Source organism: Caloenas nicobarica, chromosome 1 (genome assembly GCF_036013445.1).
Source record: "Caloenas nicobarica isolate bCalNic1 chromosome 1, bCalNic1.hap1, whole genome shotgun sequence".
In the NCBI taxonomy this organism is placed as follows: Eukaryota; Metazoa; Chordata; class Aves; order Columbiformes; family Columbidae; genus Caloenas; species Caloenas nicobarica.
The window spans coordinates 192,240,447-192,255,270 of record NC_088245.1 but is presented as its reverse complement, the minus strand read 5'-3'; the positions used below and the strand labels follow the sequence as shown (position 1 = coordinate 192,255,270).

Genomic DNA, 14,824 nt, shown 5'->3' with positions numbered 1-14,824 from the left:
CACTGGCTCACTCCCCTGTGATAAGGTGAACCCCAGGACAAAGAATGCAAGGGGCAGAAGAGGAGAGAAGCTGGTACAGCTGGAGGGAAGACCACGGAAGAGCTCGGCCCCTCTGGGCACAGTGGGATGTGAATTGGGTTCAGCTACTGTGTGAAAGTGCCTGCTCCCCAGAGCCATGCTCTGGTACACCAGCCACATCACCTTCTCCACAGAAGCAGCATTGTGGGCATTGGGTGAAGTCAGAAAGCCCAGTAAGAAGCCTTTCAGCCCAGGAGGTGGCCCCACGGCTTTGTTTGGACATTCCAGCCCTAAGGATTTACAGTAACCAAGCAGAACACACATCCTAACATATGGGTATAAAACACAGTGACCAAGAGTTGAGTTCACTCTTTCTTAGTAGTATTTCCAAAAAACATTTCAGGGACTTCCTCTGAATTTCACAATCTGGCAACTGTTGTACCTTTGGCATCACCAGCTCTTCTATGCTATGCTAGAGCTTGTACTTCTACATCACTTCCCAGAACAATAAGCATGGGTATTAGTACCTTGGTAAATACAACTAAAGTGTGGGGTTTTTTTAATTATGTCTTGCAGAAACAAAAATAATGACATTTCTATAAAAGTGTTTTCCAAACCTGAAATTACTGCCTGCGATTAGCATTAGTTGTTCAACAAGCACCATTTAAAAAAAAGTGAAAATAACGATTCCCTAAACCATACCCAAAACGGATTTCCTGTAACCAAGGCTGATCCCATGCAGTCAAAACCAACATAAGCACAGATTGACTGAATTGTGTTTAATTTTTTTTTTTTTTAATCATCCTTTATTCTTTAAGCATGAACACAGTGCACCCAATCACCTGCTCCTGTGGCTGCAGTTGGTAAGGGTGCCTTGCAGGCTGCTCCAAGTGCTCTGAGAATTGTTGAACTCCTGTCCCAGCCCCTGCTGAGGCTCCCGTGCTCTCCGATATTGCGCAACGCAGAGCACACGGTTGTAACATGCAGCAGGTTTTGCTTGACAGCCGCTGGCCATGTTGTAAGCCAGTACTATCTCCTGGGGGCACGCTCTGCTGTCATTCTGCAGCTGCTGAACTGTCACTGAAGCAGCTCTTTCCTACAAGCCAGCTGTCTAGTAAAAAGACTGCAGCAGCCAAGAAACTATCTCAGAATAAACAGGGGGAATGTCAACACAAGTGAAGTTCACAGTGGCAGTCAAGAGAGTAAACGTACCTTTTATTGTTGTTAAGTAGAAAAAAAGATTAGTTGCTTCTGATTTCGAATCTCTCCAGTCCCAGCCTGCATTTACATGGATGAATATGCCTACAAGTCAGCCAAAACTCAAAGCACAAAAGAGAAGTAACTTTTTATTTGTCCAATAAGCTTAGAGGCCTAGGAGTGAGGAGAAGGGAGCTACACTCAGCCACCCAAGAGAAAGCTGTGAACTCCTTGGAAGCAAAACAAATTAGGGTCTCAACAGCAGGTCATCACTTGATATCCCCGAGCCAAGCTCATTACCAGACAATCCATGTCAATGACTTTTCCAAAGGGTCACAGGAATTTGTATGTTGTCACAGCACTGCTTTGGTGGGCCCTCCAAGATGCATCTTTTGCCCTTTTGAAGTTCTGCAGGTTGTGCCACACTAATAACACAATCCCTGTCCCCAAGTCAGCGCTGATTTTGAAGTCCCAGAAGCAGTATTGCATCAAATGGAAGTGAGCCAGTCACTTGTTCCAGGGGAGCAGATGATACATGTTCCCTTTCCTCCTCCTTCTAACTATCCTTTTAGCACCAAGCACAAGGAACCCTTGAAATCAGGGTGCCCAGTTGCAAAGCTGAAGCTGCCTGACTGTGCCACATGAAATACAAGCCACCAGATACTGGCACAGAATATCACGCTGTCCAGACCAACCTGCAGAAATTTGAAAACAACACCACCTAAGCAAAGAGAGGTAGATCAAGAGAGTTTGGGAGTCTGACCCAAATCTGAACTATTTCTGGTTCACCTCTGCTCTACATCACTCAATGAACTGCTGGAAAAATCCCATGTAGTACACAAGGCAACAAAACAGATCCACCTAGTATGAGGTACCTATTCAGGATGGAGCACCCACCATAGAGAAGTGACCAGATAGGGAGAACAAAGGTTCATGTAAACAGATGTGAGCTGGTCAACTGCAGAGCCACAGCTGTAACTATTCTTTGAGATGTTACCCATTTGAACATTCCAAATTTATGAGGGAACATGTACACAAACACCTGAAACTGAGTTCACTGCCTCAAAAGTACCAGTAGGACAAACACCCTCTTTGTGTGCTGTGCATAAACCTACAGAAAGGAAGGGCACACTTCATACAGCCAGATCCCCTCAGCGTCGGTGTCCCAGGAATCCTCCAGGAGGTTCCAGATTGTGAAATGTGCATGCAGACAGTACCTCTCAGAGAAGAGCTGGTTTAAGTATCAGTGTTCTCCTTCGACCACTTATCTACATGGACATTCACGCTGTGGACTGCTCCCAACAGTAAAAGCTCTACGTACCCAGTGTCTGCTAGACATTGCTGAAGTCTACCTCCAAAAGGTACCAGTGGTATTATCCTCCTCAGACTCCTCAGAGGATGGAGAAACTGAAGAAACTAAAGAACAGGCTAGTTCCATACTCCAGAGGAGACAGTTTCAGGTAAAAATCAATTGCATTCATTCACTTTACCATGACCTAAGGGTTGCTTTGCTTCTGGTGCCACTTGCAAGAAGCATATGGATATGGGAATCTTTTGCTTCTGCACATTAGTGCAGACAGCTACTGAATGTGACTGACAGTTTGGATGTAGGCACTGCTGGAGCTGGAAAGCAGTGCCAACATCCAGATCATCACACTCCCTCTTAGTCTGTCTCAAGAAGTGAGAAGGCACAACAATTATTTCTCAAGAGTGGGTAAGAAAGCAGGTCTATCTCTATACATCTCACCAAAACATTCAGGTGCAGGTATGGAAAAGCTAGTGGTTCCAGGGCTGCATTGTTTGCTCTCAGGGCTGTACCATTTTGCTCCCAGTGCTACAGGTAGTCCCATAAATTAATGAGAAGGCAAAGAGCCTGAGGATGAAGCACCTATTTTTTTTTAACCACGCTTATTATGTTTTGGTGTTTGCCCCTGAGCTGAGACTGGCACAAGTAATGGTAAAGCAATATTCTGACAAAGCTCATCTGCCACCGCTGTGTTGGGAAGTTTCAGAATTAACATGAGCACGCAGCATGACAGACACTACCCCACCTGCTGCTGATCTTTCTGGGGACAGTTCTCTAAAGCATTTATGCGACACTGTCAAGGGCCATTCTGTTTTTACCTAGAAGGGATAATTTCTGAGAAGGTGCCAACTTCAGATCCTCTGCTAAGGAGCCAGCTGCCTTCCCCAGAGAATAATCCTTGAAACTGTGTTAATGGTCCTTTTTTACTTGAGGCGTGTCTCCAATGTACAGCACACATTCCATAGTGCACAGGCTTCTCTGAAGCGGTTCAACCACCACACAACACCACAAGACCTGAAGTAACCTTCACAAAACAAGAGCGGTTAAAAAGTTTAATTGAAGAATCAGTATCATCGGAGGAAACGCTAAGCACTAGAAGTGAAGGGAGTGCAGTGATGCAGCTGGACAACAAGGAGAGACTCATGCTCTACCATCATGTCAGCTATACATTCAGCAGGAACTAAGGACACACATGGGCCATGAACACCTCATATCAGCATGCCCCGGCGTGGGGAAGCGCTTGAATACAAACACTTGAATGTGACTGTCTCCTGTACAACATTCAGCTTATTACAGCGCCACAAAGCAACACACTACTGCTCCTGCTTGTGCACACACATGCTTTGCAGACAAGCTCTTACTAAGCAGACAGACCTTTACAATTCTATGATAAATGCCTATAAATAGTACTGTCATTACAAAATGATTGCTAACAGGGTTGTAGCTATCAGTACATAAAATGCTCTGTTAGTGTCAGATGATTCAAGCACAAAACCATAACCAAGGCACCTGCTGCAATAAAAAGGAAAAATTTGCTTCTGTATTTAAGTAACATCATTTAAACATAAAACATTTCTTCTTGAAATCATCTCTTCAGCTACTTACTGCAAAACTGTGGCTTTTATAGGGCCTATGTTCTTCTTTCAAAAAGTAATATTTATGCAACATGAATTCTTTATTCTGGAACACACCTTTATATGTTTATCATCCGTTTTTTTTTAATGGAACACATTTTGTCCAATGAAAAATGGAACCACAAAATGTAAGGAAGACTTAAATACTGAACATGCTAAAGAGGGTTCTTACATTACTTCCTTGGCTTCAGCAGTTCTCTGCTTAGCAAGGTGATGCATGTGTGCAAGAACCAGGCTAACAGTATTACAGAGTTTTAGAAACCTGATCCAGATTTGCACATTATAGCATTATAATTAACTGCTACACAAGACAACTGTTGTAGTGATTCTAACTCATCCACTCCCATCTTAGTTTACAGGAAATTAAATAGCCAGAAGATAAAACAGCAAAAGGAAGTCCTCAGCAAACTAGTTTTTCCAAGGTATGCAATCACAGACAAGCAGACCTGTGATCAACCAAAGATCCTAAGTGAAAACAACAAAAAAATGATTCAGTTAGAAGAAAATAATTCCTTTTAAATATATCACCAAAATTATTTCCCCATAAACATCAACAAAATATTGTGAAAGAAATGTTGTGAATTTAGCTGCAATATACATCCTCTACATCTTAAAAGGTTTGGGAAGTATAGTCTGTTTTTCAAAAATCAAGTAACAGAATAAAGGCAACCTTATTTCACCCTACCTGTTGCCATTTGCCCTTAATTGCTGGATCTCTGATCGACTGGCAATGTCTCTGGATTTGTTGGATGACACCCTGGTAGTATACCATAGAAGAGTCATAATTCCCAAGGAGTGCATATTCTCTTCCTTTTTTGGCATTATCACAAATCTCTGCTAAATTCATCTTCGCTCAGAAATCTAAAAGAGAACATAATCATCAGAAAAATGAATTTTACATGCTGTAGAATAATGCAGACTGCAACACTCCAGTTTTGTTTTTTCTCTCATAGTTGAATTGTGCCTTTCCACCTCCCATCTCCCTCTCTTTTTCAAGCATTTAGCTCTGGAGTATCTCTTTACTAGCCTAAGGTTTGATATCATGAATCATAAATCTTTCATAGTGATAAAAAACACAACTTCTTTGCTGCCTTTGGCCCCAATCCTGTTGAATTAGTGCAAGAAAATTAAATGCCCTGCCCACACTGAACCTAACAAGCTAAACTTTAATTTGTAGATCACCACAATATATTAGCAGCCATCAACCCGTGAATCACAAATCACACGAGGCATTAAATTGCTTTTTATACTGTTGTATTACATACGTGCCTAAATGTGCCAACCAGCATCAGGGAAGTCTGCACTTAGCACTTTCAAGAGCCCTCACCCTAATGTGATTATGATACGGCTGAATGACAGCTCTACTATAGACAAAGTTGAGAGCCTCATTCTGTTTAAATATTCTTTCACAATATTCCAACATCCACATGCTGACTTGGATTTTTTCATCAAATATAACATGTCACTTTGGGATTTATGGCAGAGTTAGCAATTGAAATTTAAGATTTCTTAAAACGGTGATTCCCAAAGTACAACCTTCCCCTAGTCCTCAAAACAATTTAAGATTTACAGATTTTACTAACTTTTTTATACAAGTAGTAAATTGCAGCATGACTTCAAGGTAAACTCACACTCCACCTTTTCTCAGTAACCATTTAAGAAAGCAATATTAAACCACACATTCCAAAGTAAGCTATGTTGTACAGTTAGGTTTGTATTTAAGGTTCAAGACTGAAGCAGCGCCTGCCTCTTTAGCTGCATCCCACATGACCCGAAGTCTAGGTCCTTACCACACAAAAACAGCATCAGTTCCTTTCCTTTGTCCTCTGACTCAGGATGGGAGGGTCCCTCTGGAAATCAAAAATAAAAAATTACGATGCATACCTACGCAATGCAGAAGGTTGCATTGACCAAGGGGGAGGAGGCCAGCTCAGGAGGGTTGACCTCTAGCTGCAACGAGGGTTTGGCAAGACCAAGGCGATGGAGAAGAAACAGGGCAGGAGGGATCCAGATGGCCGGGGAGGGACAAGGCACAGTGCAGGGTTGGGGCTGCACAGCTGCAGACAGCGCCTGACAAGGGGGTGCGCGCAGGGGGAGCAGGAGGTAGCAGAGAGAAGCCAGAACACGGAGAAACAACCTTTTACATCCTAGCGGGTTATAAAAATGTTAGTAGTTTTTACAGAGCAGGCAAGACAAGATCAAGATGGCATTAAGGAGGATGTATCCCTCGTGCTTAGCAAAATTCAAACCTCTGACAACAAGAAGTTAAACATATATCCGTATGACTTTCATACTGCCCTCCCTGGATGCCGCCTATGGCAAACACTTTGCCTCTCGGCGGTGCCAAACCGATGGTCCCCACCGCTGCCTGCAGCTGCACACCAGGCCCGCTCCACCATCGCTTCACTCCCGCTCCCCACAACCAAGCCATGGAAACCTGGAAACCTGCGAACCTCACACCCACAGGTCACTCAGCTTCTATGTGGCTGAAGGCTTTGATGGCAAGAACATGTCGCTACCCCACGGCTGGCCCTCCACCGAGCGCAGCAAGAGGCATTGGGGCTTATTTGTCCTTAAGCTATGACACACATTTCAGCTTGCAGAGATCATTCCCACGGGCAAACTTCTGGGCAGGAGCTGAACTAAGATGGAAAGGGTAATGACCCTAATTTTGTTTTCTCTCGATGCTGGGGAAGGGCAGGATACATCGGCTCTAGCTCTGTGGCAATTAAGACCATTAAATTTTAGAATACAGAAGATGTTAACTGATAGAAAAAGTGATGCCACTTGCATTGCACTGGAAGTGGACAAAAAGATGGGAACGGAATACAGGTTACGACCCATTCAGACCTGATGAGTGAACTTATACATGAACAAAACACCACCTGGGGCAGAATCTGTTGCCCTGTCTTCAAACACATCCAGGTTAGGATCTGCTACACAACCAGCTTGTCCCTGTAAGAAAAACAGTCTACAAATCTCTGGAAGATTTCTCTGCATGTAGCAAAAAAGAGAGCATAAATAAAACATTTCCAAGGAATTGCTGCATTCAATTCCTAGAAATCCATATCATTAAACAGGACATGTACTGACTTTAGCCATATCTTGTATCTGTTTATTACAGCCAGTTCCCACCCTACAGGCATGTGTTTAGCTGTCTTCTGCCTTACGAGGGTTGACACTCACATCCAGTTCCCCTGAGGCCCAGAAGAGTGGCCCACTCACCGGGGGAGACAACCTGCTCCTCTGGGGTGGCGACAACCTGCTCCTCTGGGGTGGCAGCTGGGCCAGCCCAGAGCAGCAGGCAAGGCATGGCAGCCACGCAAACACATGCCCACTTCCCAAGAGTGGTTAGTGCAGGGAGCTGGGAAGCGGGAGACAGACAAACCTACATGGTCTTAAAACTGCAGGGGGAAACCAAACAAGAGACTCCCATTTCCTCCAAGAGCTTGGGGGCTTCTGGCGGCGTGCTGGTGACACTGAAGCTTAAGCAAGAGCCTGATGCCCGGTGCGTCATGCTGGGCAGCTTCTAAACATCAACAGGTACTGAAGCCTGGAGCACAGAGGGAAGGTGGTGGATGTGGATGTACACGTATATACCTACTGAGCCATTGATGCGTCCAGAGCTGGGCTGACAAAAGCCCCATGATCTTTCTCTTGGATTCAGGCCCTTCAGTTTTTACTTATCACCTACCTTAGACACCAAAGCAGATAATATAGCTTGAGAAGGTGAATATAACATCACTCATTTACCTGAGACATGTTTGAAACAGCACCTGTAGACCTCAGTCCTAAATCAGTGCTCCTACTGACCCCCAGACAGTTCTCTGAAGTCCTATTGCAAAAAAAAGACTGGCTATTTTAAACTAATGGCTAAAAATGTTTTAAACAAACTACAAACATTTTACACATATCAGCGATGGTAACATTAGTTCAGAATAGCCAAAGCAAGTCAAAATGAATATGTCCAAAATTAATGAAAAATTATTTTTACGAAGGAATTCATTCCTGGATCGTTTTCTGGACAACTCCCCTCTTCACCACCAGAGTGGGGAGGAAGAGGTAGCTGGAACTAGGTGGGGGCTTTTTCATGTTATATATTTATTTTTTATTATCTGTTCTACATTATGTTATGGAGTTCATACAACATTGTAAACATCCAAGAAAGCAGAAATACAGAAGTCATAAATAGCGCTTTTGTTGTTTTTTGTTGTTTGGGGTTTTGTTTAAATACTTGTTTTTCCTACCATATCACAGCCACATTTTTAAGTGTATACAGAGCCAGGGACAACTGTTGTCAGGTACATTTAGAACAACTTACACATTACTTGTGACACCAGCTTTTCATTCTATCATTGCGTGGTTCTTTCCTGCACTAGACCATAACAGCTCCACGGCACGTCAGGATATCCTTGGAGATTCCTTAGTTCACGGATCATTGACAAGAAGAGGCATTACAGACATTCATGCTGGCATAGCTGCCACACATGGGGTCTCAAGCCCACTTGTTAAAAACCCTGCAGCAGCTAGGCTAAAAGGTCACGGGGGATATTAATCTCTATTCTTTGGAGCATAAACTGAGCTGATCCCTATCTGGGGTCAGAAAAGAATTTTTCTCCCAGAACTCAAGCAATGCACAATTGAGCAAAATCCAAAAGACAGTCTGTTTTAACATTAAAACATTATACACATACAAACGTATCCACAGGCAGATACAGTGACACTGTGAATGGTGGGCAAAGGGGGACAGCTTGTTTGGCAAACTATTCCAAACTTGGGTGCAACGCCAGTGGACATGCAGGACAACTGCCCCCCCACCAGCCTGTCTCTCACTTAATCTCACCCCAGTGCTACCAGAGGCAATAAATGTGGGGTTTGTAGTAGGGGTTTTCCTATTGCTTCCTATTGAACATTCAGCTTTGCAAATGCCAAAACAAGGCATCTCTGCTATCCTTACATGTCTCTTTTCTGCCTATGTGTGACACAATCAGTTACACAACAGCGACCCATTTTCCCCACGGGCACTTAACTCTTGCACAGGATGGACGACACTCATTAAATGAGCAGTTGTTCATTTTTGCTTTACTCTCATTGTCTCAATAGTCACATCAAGCCTTATTTACTGCCTACTGACTGTTCTCCAAATCAGTTGTTAATTCCTCAGTGATAAGGCTATAATATACCTGGGTTTTTTTCTGGGCACGTGTCTTTCTCTGACCATAATTTTAACCATCCAGACAAAAAACTCTTCCACAGCTCCCTGAGGTTGCTACACATATGGTCTAATGTCATAGCAGCTGTGCAGTCCTGCTGACTGGACAGCTGAACATCTGGAAAGGCCTGGACATAGGCTAATGAAGACTGGTTACTGTATCTGTTTCTCATTTTCCACAAATCAGCCATGCAGCACGTCAGGCATCCCGAAATGCAATGTAGGAGACCTGACTAACGTCATAAGACAGAGAGCCACACTGTTAGGCACCATCTTCTGAAATCCAGAGCCGAGGTACAACTATGCATTTTCCACTTCCACAAAAAATGAGCCGGGATGGCCCTCTGCCACTGCACAACCCCACAACAGGTCCGTTGCCACACAGAGCAAAGCAAGGAAGATAATTCCAGTGTTAGGAGGTTTTGATTTTTAGATTTATCCACTTTTCATGTTCACCTATTTCTATTAGCAGAGCTTAAGCAATAAACTGAAATTGTTCCTTTCTCAAATTCTTCGTACTGCTTGGAGGCTTCTCCTTACAATTCATGTAAACCTGCCCTTCTTAGTTTAAGGCCATGTTGTTTTTGTGAGTCAGCTTTGACCAGTTTTGAACATCTTCCTCTCCCACAATTATGTTTTCACTTAGTACAGTACGACAATTCTATTTTCCATTTTTCCCTTCAAATTTAAAACTTGTTAAAAAACAGACATATAACAGTACCTTACCTGGGTAAGCATAAACTGCAAAACTAACTGGAATATTATAAGAGGAAGAAAAAAACCTACTTTTCCCTGCATGACATACTAGAAGCCTACAGAAGTGTATTTCTGACTGAATGTATTGGGTTTGCATGGCAAGGTTTTGGTAGCAGGGGAGCTACAGGGGTGGCTTCTGTGAGAAGGTGCTAGAAGCTCGCCCATGTCTAAAAGAGCCAACGCCAGCGGCTCCAAGATGGACCTGCCACTGGCCAAGGCCAAGCCTATCAGTGACGGTGGTAGTGCCTCTGGGATGAAGTATTTAATAAGGGGGAAAAAACTGCTGTGCAACAGCAGCTGAAGGAGAGGAGTGAGAATATGAGAGAAACAGCCCTGCAGACATCCAGGTTGGTGAAGAAGAGGGGCAGGAGGCAGAGATTCCCGTGCAGCCTGTGGTGCAGACCATGGTAAGGCCGGCTGTTCCTCTGAGGTCCATGGTGGAGCAGAGATCCACCTGCAGCCCGTGGAGGACCCCACAACAGAGCGGGTGGATGCCCGAAGGAGGCTGTGACCCTGTGGGAAGCTCACTCTGGAGCAAGGTCCTGGCAGGACCTGTAGCCTCGTGGAAGAGAGGAGCCCAGGCTGGAGCAGGTTTGCTGGCAGGACTTGTGACCCCATGGGAGACCCACACTGGAGCAGTCTGCTCCTGAAGGACTGCGCACCGTGGAAGGGACCCATGCTGGAGCAGTTTGTGAAGAACTCCAGCCCATGGGAAGGACTCACATTGGAGAAGTTCCTGCAGGACTGTCTCCTGTGGGAGGGACCCCACGCTGGAGCAGGGCAAGAGTGTGAGGAGGAAGGAGCAGCAGAGAAAACGTGTGATGAACTGACCACAGCCCCCACTCCGTGTTCCCCTGCGCTGCTGGCAGGAAGGAGGTATTCGGGAGTGAAGATGAGCCCGGGATGAAGGGAGGGGTGGGAGGAAGGTGTTTTTAAGATTTGCTTTTTATTTTCTCATTACCCTACTCTGATTTGATTTGCAATAAATTAAATTCATTTTCCCCAAGTCAAGTGTGTTTTGCCTGCGATGGTAATTGCTGAGTAATCTCCTTGTCCTTATCTTGACCCAAAAGCCTTTCACTCTATTTTCTCTCCCCTCAGCTAAGGAGGGAGTGACAGAGCAGCTTTGGTGGGCACCTGGTGTCCAGCCAGGGTCAACCCACCACAGTGCAATACAGTCAGACTGTACTTCTTCTTCATGTGCTTGATATATTTTATTTGATTTTTAAGAATTTTTGATTAAAAGATGCAATTATTAAAAAAAAAAAAAAAGCAGCCTTGCCTGCATTATTAGAAAAATTCTCTCTTTCACTTTTGACTTGGGTGCAGGACAACTGGTCTTCATTTCTTATAATTAACTGTCCCTGTTAAGAGGCAATCACCGATGCTGCAGAGAATTATCAGGCATTACATTTGCATGACAAACACAACATTTTAACTGATCATTGTCAGATAAAATACAAACAAACAAAAGGCTTGCCAAGTTCCACAGCCAAATCTATCCCTTTTAATTTGGCTTTGTTTAAACTTGCAGCTGTGATCCCCTGGACTGGCGTAGAAGCAAACGATCATTACGTCACAGAATCACAACTCCTGTTAAAAATATATATAGAGATAAATAAGGATGTGGCTCAGTGCCAGCAGATCTGGATTTAAACTATATTTAAATGGGTTCTTGAATCGAAGACGAGAAGCGTGCTGCGCCAGTGCTTTATTTCTTTTCCCGTTTGCTGCATTCATCAGCAGTGACAAGAACTGCTCCGATGGCGGCAGCAGCAGCAGCGGAGGTTGCAGCGGGTAATGAATGTCATCAGTGTTCACTCCCCGTTCAACATGTCACTTCAAAGCAGCACACACACCAGATAAAACACACACACACCCCGTGGTCCAGGAAACCCAGCACCGAGGGATCTTTCAATTCAGTTAACTGCTTTCTGTTAACTGGTTTTTGGCTTCTTCACATTGAAACTCTGTTTTGAAATAGCAGACGTGGAGTTAATGGGGAAATGGATATGGAAGTGGGAAGGAGAAGAAGCATGCACGCAGGCCTTGAACTATTTTTGTGCAGAATCTTTTGAGAGCTAACTTGAAGCAGAAGGCTGAATGTTACTTTAAATGCAAGTGGAAAAAAAATCTTCAAATGAAGACATTCACCACAAGTTAACAGTAAACACAAATACAGAAGAAACCACAACCAGTATTTTAATTAGAGATAACGCGCTATTGCACAGACAGTAGGACCCTGGAGAACGAAATGACCATTTGCAAAGCCTTTGAACTACAGTTTTCTGAAGAACTAGAAAGAGGAGAATCAGAGATGGCTGTGCTATTCCTAAGACTGACTACAAAATGAAATATGTTCTTCTCCAGAGCACCTCAAGTACCAGCTTCAGGCATGTCCATACAATCACGTCTGTTATTTAGGATGTTCATCGGCCAGGCTGGATAACAAATGCAAACAGCTAACACAAACGCTACAGGGCACTCTAGGGAGCATACCTCCATACACATGCAGTTTTGGCAGTGAGAGGCTTCTCCATCCCAGCCCTGCTGGACTCGGGCTAGCTCCACACTTCCCCAGCATGGTCTCCAGGGCTTCTGGCATTAGTACCACACCAAATCCAAGCCAGTGTTCACATGGCACCAACCTGGAGGTGAGCTATCCCTCCTTGGGCAGGATGCAGGGCTCAGATACCTGAAGGTATCTGCAGGGCTTGTCTGGAGCTCAACCAAGTGGAACTTGGCCCAAATCAATAACTCCTCTGGCTCTCTATGGAGCCACTTGCTTGTCTGCACATCACATGTATAAAGCCCTTCTGGTGGAGCAAACGTGCTACTAAAGACTCCCGAGATGGGTCTGTGCAGAGCCAGCTTGGGTTCAAAGTGTTTATTAGGTCAGGCTCTGTGCCAGGAGAGGCAGTTAAACCACTTCTGCACCTGGTCCTGGATCCAGCCTGTCTGTGTTCCCACAGCGCTGCAGCTCACCAGCCCTGCCAGACCCAACTCAGCTCCACACATTCTGTTCTGGTGCTGCCACATTCCTGGCGCAGATAATCTGCAATCCAGAGAAACCTTCCATGAATAATTGCAGGTTTAATGGAGTCACACGTGTTTATAACCCTGACTCATAAGGTCAGGGTTTAGGCCTGGATACTTTTCCACCTTTTGAATTCCCCTCTGAATTTCAAAGAATTGGCTCTTTAGGACTATGAATGTGTATTTTTTTAAATTGTTCTGAAGAATAGCATATATTCTTTAAAATACACATCTACATGCATAGTGCTTTTAATACTGCAAACGTCAAGTCTTCAGATTTCTCAGGTGGATCCCAGAAGAATCAGCTTTTTTTTTTTTTTTTTTTGCAATTATTTACACAGCAAACCAGATAAGGCCTATTGTTGTTTCCCTGTCTTCCATTTACTTTTCTAACTATGCTGACATTGTGATTAGCTCAGGGCAGGAACCATTCCTCTCCATTACCTGCTCGAAAGCCCAAGTCTCCGAGAGCAAAGCACCCTGGAAACATGCTGCAGCAGTGATGTTCATTTCTGCAGTCTGGTAAGTACCAGGAGCTGCAAGAAGCCTAAGCCTGCCTAGGATGTGTCTGATGTGAAGGGGTGAAAAAAAAAAAAAGAAAAAAAACCCCAAAAAAACACCACCACAAACCAAAACAAACAAAACTCAACCTTTGACTGCAATAAAAATGAAACAACCATTGGAAAGAAACTCATCTCTGTAGCATTTGAAACTGTATTAGGAATAGTCATTTGATATTCATATACAAGGGAATACTACTGCACCGATGGTAGTAAGAGACAGATTTTCAGGAAGAAAAAATAACTCCTTCTAATATACCAACTCTAAATATGATATGGAACAGGAACTGCAATTTTATCCACCCTTCCATGCCTATTGCAGAATACAAGGTAACAGATAACACTGGAACTGGCGTGAGAGGAAATGGAGAGGGAAAAGAGACGAATGCCAATACTGACATCATGACAGAAACGTGGGCACAATAGAAACGAAGCAAATTATTTCAAAAAGTAACAGTGTGTCTGTTCATGTAAAGATCACCTAGTGCAACAAGCTGAACAGAGTCCAAGTGTGGTAGGACACATGAAACTGCAAACTATAAAGTAAAACTGGTTGAGGAACGTTCGCGGGGCCCGTAGCCCCGGCTCTTCGACCGCTGCCGCCCCTGCATCTCTTCACCCGGCCTCCAACCTGCTCTGCCTGCTGCACATCCCTCCCCTTGCATCTGCTCAGCCACTCCTCCTCCAGATCGCCCCGTGTCATCCGTCTACCTGTGTTCCCATGTGCCCTTTGCCCGCATACACTCTCTCCCCAGCCTCCAGCAGAGCCCTCCACTTGCCACCCAACGCCTCCTCCGCGCCACGCACCTCCTAACCGCGCCCACCCACCCGGGCTTCCCCCGCCCCTGCATCCACGCATCCCGCCCCGTCTTCTGCAGCCGGCCATCCATCCATCCATCTATCTATCTATCTATCTATCTATCTATCTATCCATCTCCCCACGGCACACCCCCGGCACCGGCCCCGAGCCCGGCCTGCCGCTCACCCCTCCCTGGAGGCCACAGCCCCCCCTCGCACCCCGCCCCCCCCCGCACTCCTCCCCCTGCGACCACCCGCCCTCCCCGCCGCAGGCACGGCGCTTCCCTTCCGCGCCGCCCCTCCCTCC

General features: G+C 44.9%; 1 protein-coding gene across 1 annotated transcript in view; it reads right to left on the bottom strand.

The window, feature by feature from the left end:
• KATNAL1 (katanin catalytic subunit A1 like 1) overlaps positions 1 to 14,824 on the bottom strand; it is a 41,447-nt gene that overhangs the window by 26,094 nt on the left and 529 nt on the right. Inside the window, exons 2-3 of the mRNA XM_065638734.1 lie at positions 5,946 to 6,005; positions 4,841 to 5,016 (exon numbers count right to left, since the gene is read on the bottom strand). Coding sequence (XP_065494806.1) covers positions 4,841 to 5,002 — 162 coding nt within the window. The 5' untranslated portion in view covers positions 5,003 to 5,016; positions 5,946 to 6,005. The remainder of the gene's footprint in view (positions 1 to 4,840; positions 5,017 to 5,945; positions 6,006 to 14,824) is intronic.